At 34.7% G+C, this 26204-nt stretch overlaps 1 protein-coding gene across 1 annotated transcript in view; it reads right to left on the minus strand.

Annotated features, from left to right (window-relative positions):
- The window catches only part of LOC145239750 (BTB/POZ domain-containing protein 9-like), a 63156-nt gene that overhangs the window by 17542 nt on the left and 19410 nt on the right, over window positions 1–26204 (minus strand). The window contains exons 3-4 of the mRNA XM_080103156.1: window positions 7130–7265; window positions 3253–3483 (exon numbers count right to left, since the gene is read on the minus strand). Coding sequence (XP_079959282.1) covers window positions 3253–3483; window positions 7130–7265 — 367 coding nt within the window. The remainder of the gene's footprint in view (window positions 1–3252; window positions 3484–7129; window positions 7266–26204) is intronic.

Raw genomic sequence — 26204 nt, forward strand, 5'->3', positions numbered from 1 at the left:
TTGTATCTTTGATCGTTAGTTTGTAGTGTTTGGTTTGGTTGTTTTATAGTGGATGTTATCGTTTTTGTTCCCTGCCCTGCAGAACATGAATGAGTTTTACAATGGGAGAGAGAAAAGAGTTAAAATGTACCAAATATTAATATTGTAAGTTAGGAAATCAGAAAGAAAGAAAAAAGGGAAATGGGAAGAAGGAAAAGGGGAAAAAAGGTGGGTTGTTTTTGTTTTTATTTTTTGCAGAACATAATTAAGTTTTGCAAAAGTAGAAAAACAAAAACCATCAATGTTAGGTGCATTTCATCTCAGGAAGCCAATATCTTCAGACAGTCTGATCTGGTAGCATCAGGCATAAATAATAAAATTAGGTGCCTCCATTTTGATTCTTGTAAAATTGGTTATCAGATATCATTTCATGTCAGAAGCAAAAATAAAAAAAATATCATGGACGATAACAATTATTTCTAAGTTATGGTGGATATGTCGGAAACATATTTTCATTGTTCAGTGTCTATATTTGATTTCTTATAGATTCTTTATTGATAAGCTTACTCATCGTTTTTCTTTAATTCATTATTAACTCCAAACAAGGCATATTGTCACTTAATTATGAGGAACTATTATTAGGGACCATGTCTATAGGGGAACTATGTAGAGAGTCGAGCAGCAAGAGGTTTGTTTACATTACATTTAAATTTCTGCAAGTTAATACTGTCGGGGAAGCAGAAGACAGGGAGAGAATTTCAATGTCTAGCAGTTTGTGGGAAGAAACTATTAGAGTAGAAGGTTTTCCGGCATCTATGGACCTTTACAGTGAAGAGGTGGGATTTTGCTGTTTGTCAGGCTAATTGAAGATATTCACGTTGAGGGAAGGGGGGGGGGGGCAAGTGTTATAAGTTTATCAAAACAAGTTCCGTTAAAATATTTATAAAACATGCACAGGGATGCAACATTCCAGCGATGGAGATCGGTTGGATAGTTGATTAAGTTGTAGGCTCTTTTTTTGAACCCTGTCTGAGAGGCCGAGAATAGTGGTTGGTGCACTAACCCATATGTGGCAACAATTCTCCATGCATGGATGAATTGTTACTTTGTAAAGATACAGGATACTCTCAGTTACGAGAATTTTCTAGCACGGTAGAGAAATCCCACCTTCTATGCAGCAGCCTTGGCAATGTCTTCAATATATTTGTTAAAATTCATGTTGCCTGTGACTTAAGTCGAGGAGTTTGAATAATGAGCTCTTTAGAAAATTGTGGTAATAGTGTGGAGAGACAGAGAAATAAGTGGCCATGGTTAGCATGTGCCTGCTGTAAGGATACAGTAGTAAGTGCATCTAAAATCATTTGAGTGTGAGGTGAGAACGATATGCAAATTTAGGTGCTGTTAAGGTCCAAAATGCAGAATAAAAAGAGACAGAGTTTTTGTTTGAGAGAGTTCCGTTTTGGATGTCGTATCATTCGCACACGTTTTGTTATTGGTGAAGAAAAGATTGCAACGGCTTCTTATGCAAAGAGTAAACGTTTTTGCTGTGACCAAACCGAAAAAAATAATATTGAGTGTGTGTTTTTTCAACTCAATATAATTTATGTGATTAAAATAAGAATTACCTATATACATCTTTCAGTCACGTAAATTGTAAATATATTTTTTTAGAGATATATAAATAAAATAAAAAAATCCTCTAAATGAATAAATGCAAACGTTTTTTAACACTTATAATTATATCAACATCAAAACAGGTTACGCTTACTGAATTCTATGATAGATCATATAATAATTTGAAATACTGTGTGTGTGTGTGTGTGTGTGTGTGTGTGTGTATAGTAAGTTATAAAAATATATATATGGCAATTAAGCTCCACAGAATATTCCGCGTTTCATCCACGCTAGGAATCCTAACGTGAATGAAATGCGGAATATTCTGTGTAGCTTAATTGCCATATATATTTTTATAACTTACTACCTAGCTGTACCTATGTATTGAACACTGTTGAAGTAAATACTTGAAGTTTACGCATAAAATAATACTTTCGTATATTAATTTATGTGATTAAATGAAATAGTCATATATATATATTAGTAATCTGCAAACACCCACAAAGTGCAATAGGTATTTCTAATTTGCATACTTATTTTTTTTTTAAACAGTTTCTAATATTTTGGAATGTACATTTGTGATTTGCACTGTCATATTTCTTTTATATATAAATAGTTTTGTCAATAGTGAAATGTTTGATATCACTAGGATGTTGTGAATATTTTGATCTAAGCCGAGAGGCCAATAACACCCCTCTACCAAAAAATAGGTTTTTGCAACAAAGCATTTTTAAATGCATGAAAAAAATTCTTTTAAATTAAAAAACTGATTTAATCTCCTACAATATTGGTTATAGTCAGATAACATATTCCCTAATTTTCCACATGGCTGCTACCGGAATCGGTTAAGAGGCAAAATAATTCCTTCGCTATTTTTCCTCATATCTATATCTCTCCTGCGCATGCACCCTTTTTTTAATTATGCTTTAGTGAAAACAGCTTTTCCCAATTTTTTTTTTTTATTAAGAATTATTAAAAACCTAAATATAAAATTTCTAAAAATGAAAACTTTATTATAATTTTATTATTAAAAGTGCAAATAAAAACTACTTGTGTTGTATAATTGTTATTTTTTTTTTTTATTCTATACTTTTCTAATAATGTCCTTTTCTATATTTTATTTCAATAAATCGCTTCAAAACGCAAATAGTGAATAACAAAAAATGTAAAATGGGCTGTTTTGCCTCTTCACCATCTTCCGGTGGCAGCTACACAGAAAATTAGGGTAGACGTTAGTTGACCATAACCCCAATATTATTTTTTAAAGAGGGTGGGTAGTTTAGTATTACTTATGTTATAAGACTTCCTACTTTGAGAGGGTGAGGAATCCTTTCAAGTATTACATCCGCCTTTGGGGGAGGGGTATTGCAGTACCTATTCTGCGGCCATGAGACCATCTTTTCAGGGATTACACTTTTTTTCTTTGGGGGGGGGAGGGTAGTATCTGTTCTGTTCTCATGATATCATCCTACCAAGCATTATCTCCTCCTTTGGGAGGCAGAGGGGAGGAGCAATATATTTTAATGCATCATGATATCATCCTCTACAAAAATTACTACCTAGATCATTTTTTCAAGATGAAGATGAAATATTTTAAAATTTTATGAACAAGGTAAAATATTAAAAAAATAAATAAATAAATAATGATGTTGTGCCAACCTGGGAGAGGGTGTAAAATGATTCACTGTGAAGAATGTCCATAGCGTTTCTGTCAATGAACTCCTTGCATACTTGGCACAATGATGTTAAACTGTACATATTGGCAAGATCATAAATCAAGCAGACATTTCGGTTGTTTAAATTGGCCTTCAGATAATCAGAAATAGCCGTCTCCAGTTCCACAAAGCCATATTGGTGGGCTAGGCCTAATATGTTCAGCAGGTTCTCTTCCTATAATGCAAAGATAAACAAAGCACAAAAACAATAAATGAAAAAATAGAAATTCAAAAAGTAAAAATATGCCAAAAGTTTGTCATATCACACCACTTCATAAAAAAAGATAAAATATGAAAATATGAGCCAAACATAAAACAAGGATGTTATAAAAAAAAAAAACTGGATGAATGATGCCTAAAGCGAGGATAAGCAAAATGATGTTCAATACAAGAAACGAAGAAAATAACTGGTCCATACCCATACAGAAAATAGGGATAGGGTTGTTCCATACAGCTAATTGGGGAAAATAGCCCTGTGCGGGGAACGAGGGAGGAAGGAAAAGCGGGCCCGTGCGGGGAACGAGGGAGGAAGGAAAAGCGGGCCCCGTGCGGGGAACGAGGGAGGAAGGAAAAGCGGGCCCCGTGCGGGGAACGAGGGAGGAAGGAAAAGCGGGCCCCGTGCGGGGAACGAGGGAGGAAGGAAAAGCGGGCCCCGTGCGGGGAACGAGGGAGGAAGGAAAAGCGGGCCCCGTGCGGGGAACGAGGGAGGAAGGAAAAGCGGGCCCCGTGCGGGGAACGAGGGAGGAAGGAAAAGCGGGCCCGTGCGGGGAACGAGGGAGGAAAGAAAAGCGGGCCCGTGCGGGAAACGAGGGAGGAAGGAAAACCGGGCCCCGTGCGGGAAACGAGGGAGGAAGGAAAAGCGGGCCCGTGCGGGAAACGAGGGAGGAAGGAAAAGCGGGCCCGTGCGGGAAACGAGGGAGGAAGGAAAAGCGGGCCCGTGCGGGAAACGAGGGAGGAAGGAAAAGCGGGCCCGTGCGGGAAACGAGGGAGGAAGGAAAAGCGGGCCCGTGCGGGAAACGAGGGAGGAAGGAAAAGCGGGTCCGTGCGGGAAACGAGGGAGGAAGGAAAAGCGGGCCCGTGCGGGAAACGAGGGAGGAAGGAAAAGCGGGCCCGTGCGGGAAACGAGGGAGGAAGGAAAAGCGGGCCCGTGCGGGAAACGAGGGAGGAAGGAAAAGCGGGCCCGTGCGGGAAACGAGGGAGGAAGGAAAAGCTTCTTATTTAACAAATGCTTCTTCATCATAGTTACTTTTTTTTTTAGCAATAATGGTTATGGTTAATATGGTGGTGGTGGTTATTATCAGTAGTAGTAGTAGTAGTAATAGTAGCAGCAGCACCTTTTTTTTTTTTTTTTTTTTTTAATTTTCTTTCTTTGAAGATTGTAATGCTGGGTATGGGACAGCCCAACCAACTGCCAACATTCCCCTGCTTTTTATTGAAACCAACTGAGAGCTCTTTTTCGTATTCTTGTTATTCCCTTAAGTGCAATTGTCTGGATCTCTTTTGCACTTGGTTCACCAGGAATATTAGTTAGGTAGGACTTCAGGTTCTTCTTCATAAGCCCTGTGACACCTATAATAACTGGTATGATTGGCATCTCCCTCAGCAGCACTAGAATAGGATCTTATGCTATTTTTGAGATGAAGACTGAGATTTGCTTCTTTTTGTCAAATTTTCTTATTTTGTTTTAGCTGGGGATGGGGAATCTCCCGGATACCAGACATTCACTAGCTATCTCATGTATTCCAATCAAGAGATCTTTTTAAGATTATAACCATCCCTTTAAGTGCAATTATCTGTATCTCTCACCGGGTATATTTGCCAGGTAGTTTTTGAAGTTCTTTTTCATGAGTCCGGTTGCTCCTTTAATTACTGGAAGATAAAGATCTTCCAAAAATTCAGTTCATTTTCATGTCATATATAAGACTTTGGTATTTCATTATTTTTCCCTCTCGGTTCTGTTTAACCCATTATCATTGGAGACACTAACTTCTAAGGTTGCTTCTTTCTCATTCTTGTCCCATATAACTATTATTAGTGCAATTTTGTTTGATTAAAAAAAATACTTATTTAACAATATTTACTTCAACAAGCTGGCAGGAGAGAGTGGGGCTACTATTCAAAACTTTACATTAGTGAGCTTAGCCTTCCACGCTTCAAATTTTAATAACTTGCTTTTATTTACAAAAATAATTTTTTTACAATTATTTTTTTAACTTCATATAAAAAACATGCTTACATTACTTAGTGAAATGAGTTCTTTTTCTTTTTTAGAATTGATATTCTAATATTACAGTTCCAATTGTTTTTTTTTGTTTTTTTTAGATGAGGTATGGTTGTTTGCATTATTTAAATTAATTGGACTATTGTTCTCATCTTCAGTGTTATTTGCACAATGTTCCGATCAATGTAACTCTCCGTTTCCTTTACCGAACATCTGAGGAAGTTCGGAGATTGCATCGACCAAAATGTTGTGCAAATAACACTCAAGGTGAGAACATTAGTCTGATTAATCCAAATAATATTAATATTCTACTATTTATATATATATATTTTTTTTTTACATTAAATTATCCTTTTATATTTCTCCTAAGCAACACCAGGATCTTATTAGTATATAATTATAGATTATATTTAAGCTGAATGAATCAACATTTAAAGCTTTTTTTTTTTTCTCTATTTTAAATCATAGAAGATATATACTAAAATAATTTGTTTGAAAATAAAATAAATTTTTTATCCATCATTTTCACCCTCTCTCATTGTATGTTGTTTGAACCCCTGCTCTATTCTATGCATCCTCCATGGCTCTCTCTCTCTCTCTCTCTCTCTCTCTCTCTCTCTCTCTCTATTAACAAAGTTGTTGATAAGATGGAATAGGTGATGAAAAAAAAAAATTTAAGAACTGGTAAAATAGATTTCAGAGTGGAAAGGAGGTGAACATCTTGCTCAAGGGTGTCCAAAATAGTGTTGTTCCAGGGATATACAATCTGATGTTATAATAATACACTACCAAAGTCATAGTCAAGTTTTGATTGTCAATAACCAACGACAAATTGTAAAAGACTCACATATTTAAAGATTTTACTAAAATTCCGTTCTTGATTACATTTTATTTTTTTGTAGTTGGCATGCAACATACAAGTCCATTCTTTAGGTATTATAACTTCATGTGTTAAATATAAAAAATTTAATCTTCTCATTTCCATAGTACTAGGAAAGAAACAAAGAGAGTATCATTTAGCCCAAAAATTTTTCGTTTACAAAAAAAATCAGAAAATAAAAACCAAACATTTTTATGTATTGCCCCTGTTGTGTATGGTTGAAAGGTAGGGCCGATGGTCATATAACAATTAGTTTTTTTTTTGTTGTTTTTTTTTTTTAGAAACTTCATTTACCAAAATGCCTCAGTGGCAATGACTTAATCTTGACTTTAAAAATCAAATATTTTTTTTAAATAATGCTAATTATATTTATAAAGATTTTTTTTACATGAAACTTCACGGAAAGTAAGACAACACTATAAACACCTAAAACAATATAATAAAATAAATAGAGAAAAACAAAAACAAATAAATTGAATTCATACAGGGTGACCCCCCAAAAAACGGGCCCCAACTCTAATTAGGCCCTGTTTCTTGGTGTTTTGTCCGAATGAAATGAAACTTTGGTCATAACTAGTTTATTATATTCAAAACATCACATCAAAACACTAGGGTCTTTGGCCTTTTTTTCTCCGTTCTACAGCATATGTTCTAGATGGCCTACATTTAGCTTTTGTTTTGTTTTTTGGGTCACCCTGTATAAGCAATCATTTATTTTACCTTAGCCTCCACCAAATTCATCTGTCCGGTATACATGTACCTCTGCAAAGCATCGAATGCTTTGGCTGATGTATTTTGGAGTTCAATTTCTTTGGTGCCAGGCTGAGATTCAAGCATACCACCATACAGTAAGGCCCTGGAAAAAAAAAAATACAAAAAGAAATACAATAATATAAATTAACTTCAAAGGCAATACATGATGCATAATCATTTAAATCATCAGCATCAGCAGCAGCATAATTAGTTTAACAATCGTTTTTCATGCTGATTTGTTTTTTTTTTACTTGGGAGTCACCACTTTGCAAAGCCCAAAGGCCACTCAAGGATAAGAGTTAATGAATGCAAGTTTTACTGGAAGTAATCGTTAATTGCGTAAATTGGGTAGAATTTAAATTATTTAAAGAGACGGCTCAACAAGAACTTGTTTACATTGGATTTGTAGGCTATCATGTTGTATTCAACCGGGAAGCAGGTCAGCGGAACAGGATTCCACAGGCAGACAGTTCTTGGAATGAAACTTTCATGGAATCTGCATTTAGATTTAGGCACAGATAGAGAGTGAAGGAAATCACATATAATGGTTGTAGAACGGTGTTGGACATCTTTTAGAAATTGACTTGCAAACTAATCTATCTCTGGCCAAGTCTTTATTTATCCTTGTTTCTCTCCACATTTCCACCATTTCTATTATCATCAAAATCGGTGAAATCCCTCATTTGTTAATCAATTCAACTGATTGCCTTCTCTAGTGTGGGCCCCATTGTGGTGCATTGGAAGGAAGCTTCACATGCACTCCCCGCAATCACAGTCCACAATACATTGTTGTTTACATTGCACTATAGAGAACCTACTGTTGATTTTATAAAATTATTTTTATATATAATGGCCTGAATTAAAGTTTAGAATGCAAAAGTCAAGTATCGTGGTTCAATTATGCTCTAAACAGAAAAATTCATTCTGAACACATCCCCATCGTATCAAAGAACCTACCATTGATTTAATATGACTAGTCTTTCTGCAACATCTCTTCTGTGGGAAAGTGTAAGGAGAGAGGGGAGAGACCCCCCTCCATACACTAGCTTGCAATGTCGATTTTACACTTTGTGAAAACAAGAAAGAGTTCTCTAGGCAGAACCTCTCCAGAAGTGGCAGCAATACTCTGTCTTAGGACATATTCGAATGTTATACAATATACTTTATCATTATCATTATTCAGTAGAATAAAAAAAAAAATGACAATATTTTGTAATTATACTAAAAAAATCAATACTCTAAGAAAATCTTCATTATCATTATTGTACCATGGCAAAAACTAGACTATGATTTTCTTCTTCAGCACATATCCTTTATCAATTCCAATTTAGATAATTCCCAGTGGAAATATTTGCAATCAGTTAAAAAAAAGTCAAAATGATGGATCTAATACATTTTTTCTATAGTGACAAGCGAAACAAGTGAACATTATATATAAGCTCTATTTGATATAACATTTTAATCATTGAGCTTAATTTTATTTGCTGTAGTTAATATATCTTGAGGATTTGTAATATCTTACTAATAAGATTTGTTTTATGCAATCTACTCAAAATATAGCAATACTTTGAGGGTTTCAACTTAAATTTTTCCATTATATATATATATATATATTAGCAGATTGCTTAGCATTGCCTGGTCATAAAATACGATTAAATACGATATTTTGATTAATGCAGATTTTGTATTTATTATATTATATTGGACCCAATATATAGTAATGATTTAAAAATTTAAAAGACTTGCGTGCCATCACTGAGAATCGAAACCTAAACGTTTAGCTTACAATTTACTTTTTCCTTTGCTGTTAATGCTGAGCTATGAAGACGACATGTTTGCTGCAAGGCTAAAAATTAAAACATGAACCAATAGCTATTACGTTACACATACATATTCATAATGCTGTCATTCGAATTTCACCTGCCAAATTCCATTTTTTTTTTTTTTCACACCAATTTTCCCCAGCTAAAATCCAAATATAAAGTTTCACATGGGTTCGAATACCCTATATATTAAGTTACATATCTGTAGACCAAAAACTGACAGAGGAGTTTGGTAGGCAAAATATTTTAAACAAATATATATATATATGCATACATAAATATATATAGAAAGAGGTTTGTGCTTACTATAACCTTTTTACACAAATATTATGCAAGTATAAATCATGTAGTATATCTATAATTACATGTAATAGTTAACTAAAGATGATCATCCTATAAGAAAACTGAAAAAAAAACTAATAGGGAATTAATTAAAATGAATGTTTAAAAGAATATGCAAATTAGCTAGGTCCTCGACGGTCGAACATCTAAACAGTGTGATATAGATGCGGGAGTGCCTCAGGGGTCTATTCTTGGACCTCTATTGTTCCTGATATTTATTAATGACCTCTCCGACAAAACTGCCTCTGAGATGGGTATATATGCTGATGACACTACACTCTATAAAAGGCATGGCAGGAAAACAAATGAAATGGCAAAAACACTAGAGGATGACCTCCAATCTGTAGTGGAATGGGGACATAAATGGATGGTCACATTCAATGCTGCCAAAACCAAACTGGTTTCCTTCAATAACTACAAGAAACCTTCTCTGCCACCAATAGCAATGGCCAGTGACTCCCTGTCTGAGAGTACATCTTTCAAACTGCTTGGCCTAACGTTCATAGGAAACATGAGCTAGAACAATTATATTGAAAACATTGCCAGGGCCACTGCGAAAAAGGTAGGCTCTCTCTACCGTGCTAGAAAACTACTGACACCTGAAAGTATCCTGTATCTCTATAAGGCCACCATTCGCCCATGTATGGAGTATTGTTGTCACATCTGGGCTGGTGCGTCTACTATTAGTCTCTCGCTCCTAGACAAGGTTCAAAAAAGAGTCGCCAATCTGATAGGCCCTGAACTGGCATCAGGCCCTGAACTGGCATCTAAGCTTCAGTCTCTGTCCCATCGACGAAATGTTGCATCCCTCTGCCTTCTCTACAAGTATTTTAGTGGTGAATGCTCGGACGAACTGCAATCACTTGTGCCCCCACGACGTGAGCACCCTCGACAAACCCGATAGGCTGCTAAATCCCACCCCCACACTGTAGAGATCCCTAGATGTAAAATATCTTTTTACTTCAGTAGTTTCTTCCCCAGAACCGCTAGACTCTGGAATTCCATTCCAGGTCCCTGCTTCCCCAACAGTACTGACGTGTAGAAGTTCAAGTGTAACGTGAACCGACACCTTGCTGCCCAAATCCCTACATAGTACCCCAGTAGTTGTTGCCCCTGATAGTAGCCCCCTACACCAAAGTGGCAATTTGCCTTGTTTGGGATGAAAATGTAATAAAAAAAAAAATTTAAAAAAAACTAGATCTTTTGCAGATGAATGCAATTCAACAAATCATATATAACAAAGTTGTATTTTCTTTTTAAATAAATAGAAAAAAGGGTTTTTAATATGAATATCAATACACAAGCCGCGCATGTGTGGTCCCCCTCTGGTGCTGCATGTGAGATGACGCCACAAAAAATAGTGAAGAAATAATGAATGTGAGAAGTGTGAAGGGCCAACGTTGCCAAGTTTCAGAAAAATCTAATGGATGGGGCAAAAGTTGGGGGTAAAAAGTGTCATTTTTTGTAATTTTGAGGCATTTGTGACCCCTTTGGAGCTCCTGGGAACGCAGAATCCCAGTGAAAATGGACAAACGGTGCAGGTTCACGCCTTAAGACATGTATATTTGAATTCAGCATCATGGAAAACCACATACATATCAAGTTTTAGAGTAATATGAAAAAAGAGCTCCAAAAAGGCATGTTTTTTTTAGCCCTAAAAGTCCTAGAAGTATGTGAATCAGAATTTTGCCAGGGTCACCCATACTGAATTTATATTAAGAACAATAGCCTCCGCATTTTGGCCAAGTTTAAGAAAAATCTACTGGATGGATCAAACTATGTGGCAAAAAGTGTCATTTTTTAGGCATTTTGGATATCTTTTAAGCCTCTGGGGACACCGAATCCCAAAAAAAACGTAAACGTGTAAACGGATAAGAGTGAAGTTTCAGGCTTTAACTAGCATTGCAAGTTGATTTTTTCTTTTTAGATAATTATTATTTTATAAACTTGCATGAAAATAGCTAGGTAAAAGATGCTTAAAACCGTTTGAATTATGCAAATACCATCAGTAGTTCAAAAGTTATGAGAATTTTAAGTGCCAAAATTTATGCTTTTCCGTGGACATTTTTCTTTAGTAAAAGTGGGCTAAATTACAGGCCTCAACATTTCAAGAAATTTGGTAATTTCGCCACCATTTATTTATTTTTCAAGCTATTCTCATGAAACTTGGCAGTCTTATGTAAAATTGTGTGCTCTTTCTGATTATGCAGTCAAATCTGATGTATCTCTTTACCAAAAGCTATGAATTATAAATTAAGATGTACAAATTTCAATTTTTTTTAAACTGGCACATGGTATCATACAGTGGGTGTCTATTCATGGACAAAACTAAGTCTTATAGTGGTATTTAAATATAGCTTTATTGAGAGTAGGTATTTACCTGCCTCCCCACCAAAGGAGAGCTTAATCTGGGGTGTAGCCATTGAATGCCTAAAGAGCATTCATGGCCGGTATTTACTACTCCCTTCAAAGAAAAAACAAATTGAGTAGATATGAATTAATCTCAGAAATAAATCGAAGAAAATTTTTCATATAGATTTTGGATTTCTGTAAAAGATGGAAATTCCCATAGTCGACCAGAACTTATGCATTTTGGGACTAGTCCAATTTTCAATTTTGTAAATCCTCTATCTGGCCCAAAATATACCCCTATTTTCTGTGATGCAACCATAAATTGTACTCTACATGAACCCTCGATGTAGCTTTCACAGTATCAGGATACCAGGAATCCCGATAAGCAACAACTATATATTCACCAGTTGATGGTAGTTTTCGTCATTTATATTGTTGTTTTACTGAAAATTCAACTATGTAAACAATAAAATAAAGTGGTAATTTTTTTTACCTTGTTTCCACCTTAACATTTAAAATGATTACTTTTATATGGTTTTAGGGTATGCTGAAAAATAATAGCACATTTAAATTTTCTGCAAATAAGTAGTTTTCCGAATAATAAGCAATGTCATTTCTTATGTTATCGTTGGTGGCCATCTTGGCAAGCGCAAACGCACATACCAAGATGGCCACCAGCAATAACATAAGAAAAAAATGACATTGCTTAATATCCGGAAAGCTACTTATTTGCGGAAAATTAAAATGCGATATTAGTTTTCAGCATACCCAAAAACCTTAAGAGGTAGTCATTTTAAAGTAAAATGTTCAGGTGGAAACAAGGTAAAAATTTACAAAATTCATCACAATGACATTCTTTATTGAACCGCCTAATTATTATTGTTATTATTATCATTTATATATTCTCAGTTAAAAACAAAAAACTGGTTTGTTTTACAGATTCGAAAAAAATAAATAAAAAATAAGGAGTTAAAAAAAAAAAAAAAATATTATACAAAATACTATTAGAAACCCACCCAATAAATGTCACGAGGACATTTATTGGTTGGGTTTCTAACAGTATTTTGTATAATTTTAAGTCATTGTCGAGATCTCAAAGACATGAGATAGCATATGGCTATTTTTCTTGTGCAATGGTCAACACTAATTTTCAAAATAAATATTTTACTTTACATTAAATAAATACACTAAAAACTTATCCAACTAGGTAACAGAGTAATTTATCTTGCCTTTGGTAATATTTATTTGCGTGCTTATGCACTTATGTTAGCATGTTATTTTTTTCAAATGGTATTTTCAAGTTAAATTCAAGTTTCACAATATCTTTTTTTTTACTTAATTGTTAGGTGAAAGTACAGAATAGTTAACAAAACACCCTTCCCTCCCTCCCCATGTTAAGAATGGGTTTCTAAATAATGTTGTTCCAGGATGGTAGCATAAGTGCACAAGTACATTTTATTTGTTATATATTTGTTGTTTTTTTTGTTGTTTTTTTTTTCTGGACTACTAAAAAACACAATTCTATCTTAAGTACAAGTTATAAATACCATGATAACAGAAACGCACGTACTTAGTAAATTTTGTGTCGAGACGAATATTGGCTGAAGAGAGTTTGATAAGGATACCTTAAACGGGCCTTATTATCGGGCTTGAAACCGACAGTACCAATGATCTGTCTCAACTAACAACTTTCTGTACACAAAATATAAATACGCTCTTACAATTTGGATTTTCCTTTTAATTGAGCACTCTGCTGGAGTTCTTTTTCAAAAAAAAAAACTAATCATATATATATATATATATATATATATATATATATAATATAAAGCTGAACGTCTATGTGTGTAGAATAGGCTCCTATATGGTTGACTATTATAGAAAACTGATCACATATAATGATAGAAGATTTATCGAGACACAGGAATGGGTATGTTTGACCTGGCATAATGATGATTCATTAAAATTGTGGGGTCTGCGTACACACCTGATCCACAAAGTATGGAAATAAAAAATTTAAAAAAAAAAGAAAAAAACGTTTACAAGTGTTTTTGATATAGATGTACATAATAATACTTTGATAAGTATGTTTTAACTATAATTAGTGATAGGACTATTCCAAAATCCCCCCCCCCCACCATTCAAGTATCCATTTTGTTTTAAATTCCTAATTCGAATACAAATACCGATTTCAATTCTTTTTAAATTTCTAAGTATTTAATTTGTTGCGTTTTTTATTTTCGGATTACTGCAAAGTCCATTTTGAACTCTATCAAGGCAGGATAAGATGCTTCTAGCAGCTCTTGCCTTGATGCGACACCAGTACTTCATCCTAGAACATACTTAGTTCTTATACAGGCAGAGAAGGCGTCGCCAATGAGACATCTACTGGGGCGGTAGAATGATTCCACCATTTTTCCAGCGACCTTGACAATGAATTTGATGTAGGCTGTTCCATATCAGATCAGGAGTAAAGGTCAGACCAAGAAGCTTGTCAAAACATGGAACCTCTCCAAAATGAGAGCCATTCATTTCAATTGATGTCAGACAGGGGTCAGAGCATTAATGATCGTAAGATAGAAACTTAGTTGTAGATGCATTAAAATTAACCAGCCGCCACTTTCCCCATTGCACCACGTGCTCAAGATCAGAGCATAGAGAATCAGAGAAATCTTGGTCGCTTATGGCTTTGAAGTGTTATGGGCATGGCAGGTATGCTTTATTAACTATTCTGTACCGTCAAAGAATTTCATGATTTTACTATAATTATCGAGATTTCGTCAGTCTACAACTGTTAATGAATTTAGGAAAATTAGGCAATTATGGAATTATTATTGATTGAAAATAGATTTTATGTAAAGTTTCTCATTTTTTTTTTCTGCTTTTTATGTAAGTAAAATAAATTTGTATCATATTTTGATGTCATTATTATCTATAGATTTTAGTTTTATTTATAGTTTTAAAACAATAACTGTTCATCATTATTACTAGCAATAAAAAACTAAGTTTGAAAAATATTAAAAGAATCCTTTTTGAAATCTTAAATTAAGCTAAATTTTTATCAATTCCGATACTAAAAAAAAAAAAAAAAAAAAAAAAAAATCTGCTTTTACCGATTCCCCGATTCCATACATCATCCCAACACTAATATATAATTTTATATATCTTCATAAAATTACATGTATCTATTTCCAGTATTTAACGTCAGTGCTCATTATGCAAGTAGAGCTAGGTAGTAAATTTTGAGAATATATATGGCAATTAAGCTACACAGAATTTTCCGTGTTTCATCCTTGTGAGGATTTGTCATGCATATCTTCACGAGGATGAAATATAGAAAATTTCTGTATCGCTTTGATGCCTCCGTTCAGTCTCGAAAGACAAAGGATACCCCTTGTAGGGGCAGCTGCACGTGTAATTGTAAGGCAAGAGTTGCACAATCCCAACCACACCTCTCCTGAATTGGCACTGTTTGAGTCCAATAGCAAAGAAATCCAGAACGACTGGAAACAATACCAAGATAAGCGGAGAGCACCTACAGCACCTGGAAGTTCCAAATGGTCACCCATCTGGTACTGGCTAGACTCATCGTTACTTAACTTCGGTGATCTGACGGGAACCGGTGTGTCAAACACAATTATACCGTATATTGTATGGCTTAATTGCTACAAAAGTTAGTGAGTAAAAAACTGCTAGACAAATCTCTTTAAAATATTTAGGGGAATTGAGAAAGGAAATAGTAAGCTAATCAGTCTATTTCCATAATGGAAAATGTAATGGATAACTAGGGGATAACAACTACACTTGACAGAGATGAAGATAAAGAGAGATATTTTGCATAGCCTGTCTCCACTCCCGTTTGCTATAACAATCACTCACCAGCATAGCAAATGCAATGTAGAATAAATATTTACAGAAACAAAGGGGAGAAAAAAATAAAAACCATCTCATGTATATAGAGGACTTGAAATTACTATCAAGCATCAAAAAGGAATGTGAAACACAATCAAACAAAATTAGAATCTTTAGCCAGGGCATAGGAATGGAATTTGGGATAGACAAATGTGCACTTATGACAAAGTTTTTCTACAGATTCTTTTTTTTTTTTTTTTTTTTTTTTTTAATTCAACACTAAAATCTAAGCATGTAAATTTTCTAACCTTATATTCATTTAATGTCATTTTTTCCTTGTTCAGGAGTCACTCAGACATATTCCGCAAGCTTACCACCCAGATCTCACGGTTCAGCGGGTCAACTGTCTTCAAATTCCACTGGGAATATAAATTATTGATACAAAGTAAAAAATCCCAAAATATCTAAAACTTCGGGTCAACTAAAAGTGCAAACTACTAAAGATACGGAACTTATGTAAACAATTCAATTGTTTGCGCCTACCTAAAATAGATGTTTATGTGCGTGAAAAGGATTCCAGTATTTTTTTCCCTTGATTATTTTAATAGATAAAAGAAACAAGTCATAAACAGCATCACAAAGCAAAAACGGACATTAAGAAAGGAGAAAAAATAATGTTTTTCAATAAAATATCTGATGGCATTTAGAGCAAGTGACAAACAAGGTGTTTACAAATTAATGTACTTGAAATATGTAGGACACCAACCTATATCCGTTGCCAATGGAAATTAGGTATCTGTCTGTCTGAAGAGACAAAATATACTTTTAATATTACCTTTTAATGCTCAATTCAGATCACTATATATATTTGTTATGCTGTCATAAGAATCCTCCCAGGTATTACCTTTTAATATTCAATTCAAATTACTAATTACAAACTAATGTACCATCTTTCAATTTTGGGAGGTGGGTAGTATTTGTTCTGTTGTCATTAGACCATCTTCCTAGGCATTACCTTCTTCCTTATCGTTTTTCTTGAGTAGGGGTGAGGAAGTATTTGTTCTGCTGCCATAAGAATCCTCACAGACATTACTTACACATGTTTATGTAGGGGAGGGGATAATATAGTACATATTTGTTCATGGTGATACCATCCTCCAAGGAATTACCAAATTTTAGGGCAATACTCCCAACCATTATCTCCTTTGGAGGAGGGGGAATTATATAGTATACGTTTGTTCATGATGATACGATCTTTCCAGACTAGTAAAAATAGGCAACTTGAGGGAGCACATATTTGCTGATAAATATAATATGTGCTCTATCTGCCCAGAATCTGTACTTATTGATATTTATTTCTTTACAGTTAAGACTAAGGGAGGTAACTCTGTATATATTCAAGAAAATGCAAATATCAGCAGCCAACTGGAATATTAGTATTGTCCATAAAACGTAACATGTGGCCACAGCCAAGATTGAACTCACTACACAAGTTTGTAGTGTAATTCAAATCTTGTCTGTAGCTGAATACTTGATGCTTCGCCAGGGCTATCAAAGATATTTTTTATCGTGACGCCATCACTAGATGGGTTGCCTACCACGGCTTAAGAGAGGCCCATCTACCCTCAAGAGAAGGATAGACCGTGCCAGTTTCCCAACCTGGTATTTTACCTCGCGGTACATACAGCGCCTCGCCTTCCCAAATGGTCATCCATCTGGTACTGGCCAGGCTCAACGTTGTTTGAATTCAGTGATCTGGTGAGAAGCGGCGTGTCAATGTGATTGTGCCGTATTGTCCATAGACAAGACAGCACCTGTTTCGTTTTTTTTTCAAGTGAATTTAATGATTAAAATTATAAGTTGAGAACCAAGACTTGAAGAACAAAAAGGAGTTTGGTTTTGTTTCACAATGTGCGTTATGTTAGATTATGAATAGTAGATGCAGGAGTACAGATTTTATATGCATATGAATGAGTATAACCACAATGATAAGCCCTGGCATGAACAAATAATGTTCTCAAAGTGCATTCTAGCTGATCTGACCTAGATTTGATGAGGTAAGGTCAAACATATCAAATTCAAAGCAATGTGCGGATGAGATCACATATGGATATGATATCATGTGAGAACAGAGTGAAAAGAAACGATTAGATTTTAAAGTCAGACTGCTTTAGAATATCATAGTGAATGGTCATTGTAATAAATGCCTTAAGACATTAAAAAGCTATGAGAATCGCATGTGGCAATGAGCAACGATCTGTCTGCTTATCATTTATCTGTGGTTTTGTTAGGAATCTAATTGTCTCTATCCTTCATAAATAAGAGATAAATTGTACAGGTCACTGCTAAACATATTTTCTCTCGATAAATCTCCAATCTGAATCTGTCTTATGCCTTAATTCTTTTTTATAATGCAATAAAGAACTTATATGCACAACAACGAATGCGAGTCTTTATCACATTCACAGATGAAGAAATTATATGACAAACAAGAGAAGTATCTGATGCATGCAATATATTAAACACATTGATACTGAGAAGCAACAGCGCAATATTTCAATGAAAAGGAAAATGCAGCACATATTCGATTTAGAGAAAACAAAGAGACAACATAAGTTCTCTCTTCATATATGAATGTGTAATTTGTGGCGACAAAATATGTGCATGTATATATAGATATATGTATATGTATGTATGTGTATGTTTGCCAAATAACAATCACTAGCAGCGGCTAAATTTAAATATTACAGGGTAAACCCCTACAAAAAAAAAAAAAAAAAAAAAATTGTCACCCATGAAAACGTTTGTAAATTTAAAGATTTTAGCATCAACTAAATGTTTACATGAGTGACAATGTTTTTTTCTTTTTTACATTCAAAAATTTGAAAGAAATTTCAATCATTAACTTGAGCAATTGTTTAAATATTTCAAATTTAACAAAAAGAACAATCATTGCAAAGATGATTAAAGAGTAATTTCAAAAATGCCTTGGACAGTGCAAAAAAAAAAAAAAAAAAAAATTAATGGTGATTGTGCAAGCTCATTTCAAGAGACAACCCTGCGGTCATCAAACCCCAAATAAAAAAAAAATAAAAAAACATTGAAATAGATTCACAAATTGAGGGGCCATGGAATAATCTTAAACTTGAATGCTGAGGGTAGCAGAGCCATTCATTTAGTGTCAGGAGAGAAATATGTCATAATTACTGACAATCCATGCTTGGAGGATCTCACTGGCCAGTGAGAAAAACTGTTGGACATCCATAACTGAAAGTTGGTGGACAAGTCAGACAGATTAAATCTTATTTGTACCAAATATGGTTGGATTGCAGAAAGGATTGTGAATTTTTTTAACAATTTCATTGGGTCGTATGTTTTTTTCTGAATTACTCAATAATATACTTTTCTGCAATTCAAATATATTTGGCACAAATAAACTTGAGTCTATGCCTGACTTATCCACTACGTTTAATGATATGCAAAATTGTCAATAACTCTAACACACTCTTGACACTACCCTAATTTTGCCTTTGTCTTTGTCTTCAGGAATAGTCTAGGGAGTAATGATAAAAAAAAAATGTTACCCATGAAATAAATGATAAAATTCACAATTACAATTTGAACATATTTGATACAAATAAACTTTAGTCCATGTCTGATTTGTTCAAGTTTCAATTATGTCCAACAGTTCAATGATACAATGTACAAAATTATCAATAATTGACATTCTTCTATTGAATTTGTTCTAGTTTTGCCTTCTTCAGTTCAGTCTGGGAATTGCTTTGATAGACGTTAATTTGGAGATAACCCCAAATGGATTAAACTCTCAGCGTGGGGGGGGGGTCTAGGGGTCAGTAATTGTAAAGCACATTTAGGATTACACCTACCGATGAGACGATCACCAAAGTATCCCTGCATATCATTGAACAGCGATAAAACCAAAGACACTTATCATACAAGTAAAGCATAAACCGATGTTTATTTGTACCAAATATGATTCGATTGCAGAAACGATTGTGAATTTTGTTAAACATTCAATGGATAACAATTTCTTCTTAAAAAATTATTCTATAATATTGTTTGTAAATCATGTAATGAATATGAGTACATCCAGGTTCTTCCTCCTTACAAGAATGATTGGCTGGTTAAGTCATAAATACCCACCGGTAGAGCCATCTGGCAGAGACGTTAAAGAGTACGCCATAAACCTCGCGCTAGTTTTGACCATGAACATTTGTTCAGGAAAGTAACTAATCAGATGATTACTCGAAACTGTAGCCAGGCCCACTTAGCTACTTCAGACGATACAAGGTGGCCCACTTAAAAATAGCCCGATCTCTCCAATCTTTTTCTTAATGCCCCACTAACACCACAAGACAAAACACAATTCCTTTTGCAATAAGATGGCGTTACATGCCACACATCTCACAGATCACTGACATGAGTTCATGACATGTTTATGGACGAGAGAACAATAAGCAAAGGGTTATGGCCACCATGTTCCCCGGACTTGTCATCATGTGATTTTTATCTTTGGGGGACTTTAAAACAAAAAAGTTTATGCAAAAAATCCTCACAATTTAGACCAACTGAAGAAGAACATTACTAGACGCTATCAGGAGAATCACCAAAAGGGATCTACAGGCAGTACCTACAAACGTTGTTAAACGTGCCCAGAAATGCATAGATGTCAACGGGGAGCACTTCCAGCATCTTTTATAACATTGCAGGTAATTTAAACAATAAAAGAATGTTCCTCCTCTCTACTACATTAAGTGGGCCACTTGTATATATGTATCCCTTTCGCATGCATGGTTCGTGAGCGCACAGTGAACGAGGCATATAAAGAATGACTAAGTTCAGTATTCCCCCCCCCCAAGGATTTAGCCTCACTCAAAAGTCCCCAGGGGACGTCAAATCTTGGTGAAAATGAACAAATGGTGCAGTTTTAGGCCTTAACATATATAAATTGGAGTTCTGCACCATGCAAAAAAAGGATTAAATCCAGCATTCCTTCCTCCCATTTAGCCCCAAAAGTCCCCAAGGCCTTAACATATTTAAATTTGAGTTCAGCACCATGCAAAATTGCTAAACAGACATACACAGAAAATTTTGGGCAAATATGATAAAATAGTCCCAAAAGTGGAGTATTTTTATTAACCTTAAAAGAGCTCCTGGGGCACACGCAAGAGTTATTCGCAAAGTATAGACAAACAAAATTATATAGAAATCAGTTAGTTACAACTTTTCAGAAAGTTTTATAAAAATCCAAGGCATCAATTTTTTTAATAAGCACAAATGTGTCAATTTTAGCCATTTTAACCCGAAAGGCACCCCTAGGGGGGAGGGGGGCAACCAGAGTTTTCCTGGAAAATCCGTTCTGTTACTTTTTTACTCGTATCATGTTTAATGTTTGTGCAAAATTTCAAAAATTCCAAGGCATAGTTATTGAGAAAAGTGCAGACAGACAAACAGACAAGGGTGAATTTACAGGTTTACACACCTTTTGTTGGGGGGGACCAAAAATTATAGGTGGGAAGCATTTAAAAATTGTGATGTCATTTATGACACTAGTACTAACTATCACAAACCAGCTTAAAGTTTTGTGATCCAAAAAATGGGTAAATATAATGAAATTCCTTTCAATTTCTACTTTTGTTAACTCATTTATTTTTTTGGATACGTTGATGAAGTTTCAATATAAACAAAATTTAATCTTTTGTCCATATTAGTCAAGCAAGTAACTGCTCGACAAACAAAATGTTACTCGCAGACTACTATTGAGTAATGATGCCGTAGGTACTGCTTGGAAAAACAAATTTTTAATTTTCTCGACAAATATTTAATGAATTCCTTCGGAATACTGATAAAAATTATCTCCATGTTCTTCTGTTTCATTTCAGATATTATTTTATATAATTTGATATAATATCGATTAAAAAAAAAATCTTTTTTACAAAATCAAGTCTTAACAGTTTTCCAACTGAGTAACTATTCATACTAATATATAACATTTAATAACGCTCTGCTGGCACTACTACTACTAGAGAGAGAGAGAGAGGTGAGCAAGGAAAAAAGGCAAGGTGTTAAAGATGTTATGTGTGACGTAGGGAGAAATAAATGGAGGAGTCTTTCAATCGCTAGAGACATGGCATAAAGCCACTTGGTGTAAAGAGCTAACAAGAATGAAAGATGATTGCAAAGACAGGTGTTGCCTATTGACCTTAGTCTTGAATAGACCAAAGGCTGTATATAGAAAGAAAACAGGGAGCAAGAAGAGAGTTGCACAACTTTGCAGTCCTTGGAAAAAAGTTATTAGAATAGGAAGCTATATTACAATGAGGTATTAAAACAAAAAAAGTGATAGACCTTTAGACCAACAAGTCAAACAAGCTGAAACAAAGGAAGCAGGAAATAGATCAGAGAATTCTGACAATTCACATGCCATAATAGCATTTGTAGAAAAGACTGAGACTAGCAACATCACGTCTGTGACAGAGAGCGGTTTCAGTGAAGAAGAAAATGTGGCGCCAATCAAATGACAGACTTTTTTGCAATTTATCAAGAAATTTTAAATGGGACACAGACTCACCAGCCCAAATATGACAACAATACTCCATAGATGTAGATTTGTCTGATAGTAGATTTGTAGTGCTAAAGAATAGCTTCAGGTGTGGGAAAGTGTTTAGAACAATAGAGAGAACCAATTTCACGAGAGGCAGAAGGATCAATGGATTTGAAAGATTTGGTGAGAAAAGTTTTAGATTCGATTTCTCATCGAGAAATTTAATGCTTTCAGTAAATAGTCACTTAACAATATATAAAAAATGTCCGTCACGCAGAGATGAGAAATACACAAACAGAAGAAGTGGTTGCACAATTATTTTAATATAGATTGTTTACCAGAACTTATGTCTATTTTTGTTAAATTACAAAGTCAAGAAATAGTTCAAAATCTTTTTTTTTTCGCTTGTTTGTTTTTTTGCTATTTTGTGTGTGTATATATATATATATATACATACACACACCCACAAAAAGGCTGCACTGAAGAGCTATCATACAGCAAAACAATTTGGATGACTATATATCTTAGAATGCAATGTCTTTGTACAGGCACAAAAGTCGATGGACAAGATGTATACATGGGAAAAAAAGACTGAAATAGTTGGACAAATGTTGTAGTTTTATTCATGAAAGCAGACAGAAAGGACTCTTGTCATTTCGATGAATAGGTGTCCATCATGAACCAAAGCGATTTTAATAAATCGGTTCATTCCAAAACGTGTCAGAATTTGAATATCCATGCAAGAATGGCAACACAAATGAAGTCCTTGAACGACAGAATTTCTGGCCAACGTACATGTTCTGTTACCACAATAACAAGAGCGGACATATAGATGTTGTCTGTTTCTTGGGGGCAAGGGTTGACGATGTTCCCATCAGTGGACAGGGAACTGGAACACTCATCAAAATAGAAGACAATTCAATCTTAAAATATATATTTTTTTTAATTTACTAATGAATCATTGCTTATTAAGGCTAAAGCCATTTGAGGATAAAGGTCTGTGAAATGTTGAATGATGAAGATTATTACAAGAGGATTGGGATGAAGAATTGATTTGACAAAATTTCATTATGAGGACAATTTATGAATGATAAATATTTGACATTGGATTCAAAGATGGCTATGTTGTAGCCTGTAGGGAGCAAGCCTGTGGTAATATGTTCCACGGATGGAAAGTTCTTGGAAAAAAAACTGTACCTGGATATTCCATTCGATGTTAGGCACACAGAGGAAGAAAGGAAAATTTTTTTTCAGTTATGCTAAGAAGAAGAGTTCTTACTGTGAATGTTTTACAAGAACAAGCTAGAGATTGAAACTTAGTACCTCCATGGAAATAAAGATAGAGTACAGAAAGATAAGCAACATCTCTTCTGTGAAAAATTGGTATAAAGAGAGCAGAAGAGATGGTCTCCCACTAGATTACAAAGTTAACTTTGTACAATGAAGGATGTGTTGAGAATGTCCCAGAATGTGGTAGCAATATTCTTAGAAAGTGTTCAACGCTCATATAGATTAGGTGGAATGATAAAATGATCCCATCGTTTTTGCAGTAAACTTATCAATAGATTGGATATAGGCTTTCCACTTTCAATCTAGAATTCTAGGAGCATATCAAAGCAAGGGGCTTCTTCAAGGAAATAGCCACTCATTCCAAACAAAGCAAAGCAAGAATCTGAGCATTGGTGGTAAAAGAAGAGAGGTCTAGTTTAAAGAGGCATAAAAAGCAGCAAGTCGCATTTTCCCCATTGCACCATATGCTTCAGAGCAAAAGAGATAGTATGAGCCCGATCATAATCAACAATGCTCTTCAAAGATAGTCGTATCATATGTATATTTTTTTTTTTTACAAGGAAGTCGCCACTTATCAAGGCCCGAAGGCCACTCGAGGATAAAGGTTAATGAATGTAAGACGATAGCATAGTAATCATTAATGGTGTCAATTGGGTAGAATTTGGATTATTTATGGGGCTGCTCAATAGGAACTTGCATACATTGGACTTGAAGGCTACCATATTGTTATCAACTATGAAGCACGCCAGCAGAGCAATTTTCCACAGGCAAGTAGTTCTAGGAAAGAAGAAATGTTGAATTTGTGTTTAGATTAAGGCACAGATAGAAAGTGGAGGAAATCGTATGTAGTGGTTGTAACTGTCAACTGTTTTTTGCGAAAGGCAAGAGGGGGACCATAGACTGGAGCTCAGTCAAGCACTTGCCATGAAAATAATGATGGCACAGAGACAGGCTCGCAACGTTCTTCTGTGGGAAATATGTCGCAGAAGTTAGACCCGGAACTCATTGAGTGATGTGTTAAATTTCTTATTAGCACTAATTTTGAAATGATTAGTTCTAAAGATCTATTAATTAAGACTGCAAAACAGTGACAAATTTTTTTTTTTTTTTTTTTTTAATACATTTTGGATTTTTCCAACATTAGAATAGCAATCAATACATCAATTATCAGAAATTAAGCCTTTGTAGTTTCGCAAATATTTACAAAATACGTAAAATAAACACGAAACATGAGAGAGACCAGAAAACGACAATCATGTCATTTATTTTAAATAACTAACATTTTAATTGTTTCGAAGTGGTGAGGCCCCATTTGGGAGTTGTGCTGAATGTGGAGTTGCCCCCAAGTTACCATTGCTCCCAGGTCCACTTTAGCCTGGATGCTAGTGCATCTGGTGCTACCAGATCAGGCTGTCTGAAGATACTGGCTTCCTGACCAAAAATGTACCAAACATTACAGGCAATTGAGAAACACCTGTTAATTTAATATTCCCTTAACACTTCCTCCTTTGGAGAAAGCTGGTTCAACCCACCTAGGATGAATGCTATACATATATATATATATATATAGATAAAAGATTCTTATATTTATACAAAATGTTTAAGAAATAAGAATTTTTCAATGCTTCTTATTAGGTGGTCATGAAAATTAATCGCTCAAAAATAAAACAAGTTAGAAATCTGTATTAATCAGATACTCTTCTCATTCTTACTATGTTTCAGCCGACTTTCTTCAGGTGTATCTGGTTGAACTTGTGAATCTTCACAGAATTTTTTTCTCCAGGGTGGCCCACTTAAAAATAGTCCAGAAAATGTAGTAGAGAGGAGGAATATTTTTTATTTGTTTAAATTACCTGTAATGTTATAAAAGATGCTGGAAGCGTTCCCCCATTAACATCTATGCATTTCTGGGCACGTTTAACAACGTTTGCAGATACTGCCTGTAGATCTTCTCTGGTGATTCTCCTGATAGCATTGGTAATGTTCTCCTTTAGTTGGTCTAGATTGTGAGGGTTATTTGCATAAACCTTTTGTTTTAAAGTCCCTCAAAGATAAAAATCACATGATGGCAAGTCCGGGGAACGTGGTGGCCATAACCCTTTGTTTATTGTTCTCTCTTCCATAAACATGTCATGAACTCGTGTCAGTGATCTGTGCTGTGTGACGTGTGGTATGTAGCGCCATCTTGTTGGAAAAAGAATTGCATTTTGTCTTGGTGTCAGTTGGTGGTTAAGAGAAATGTTAGAGAGATTGGGTTACTTTTAAGTGGACCATCCTATACATTACTTATTTTACTAAAGCTTCAAAATTTAGCCTACCTTACTATATTTGTCACATGGGTGCAGTGTGGGTAGTTATGGTCATCCCTGATGACTAGTTTGGATGTTGTTTTGTTTTACGGCATATCAACTCTTTTGAGTTATTTAATGCCAAATTCACTGATTTTGTTAAGTTTTTATGCTTCAAATTCTTTATATCTGATGTTTGGTTTGGTTGGTTTATAGATGAAAACTGTTGTCTTTGCAAAGTGAAAGGAAACAAAAAAACCCAATGATGTGAAGGTTCTGTGCAGGAAGCCAGTATCTTCAAACAGCCTAATCTGGTAGCAACAAATCCCAAATCTTCCTACTCTTCAAAAAAAAAAAAAAAAAAAAGAGAGAGAGAGAGGGACCAGAAACTCTGCTCAAATAACAGGGATATCAACCCCATCAATATGTTGCTAAAAGTATTAAAACTTTTTCTGAAAATTTTCCAAAAAATTTGCAATTTCTAGACACATACCCAAAACCAGATTGGTTTCCATTCAGGAAGATGCGACGTT

The sequence above is a fragment of the Euprymna scolopes genome, chromosome 19 (assembly GCF_053919585.1).
Source record: "Euprymna scolopes isolate OS-2025 chromosome 19, ASM5391958v1, whole genome shotgun sequence".
Classification (NCBI taxonomy): Eukaryota; Metazoa; Mollusca; class Cephalopoda; order Sepiida; family Sepiolidae; genus Euprymna; species Euprymna scolopes.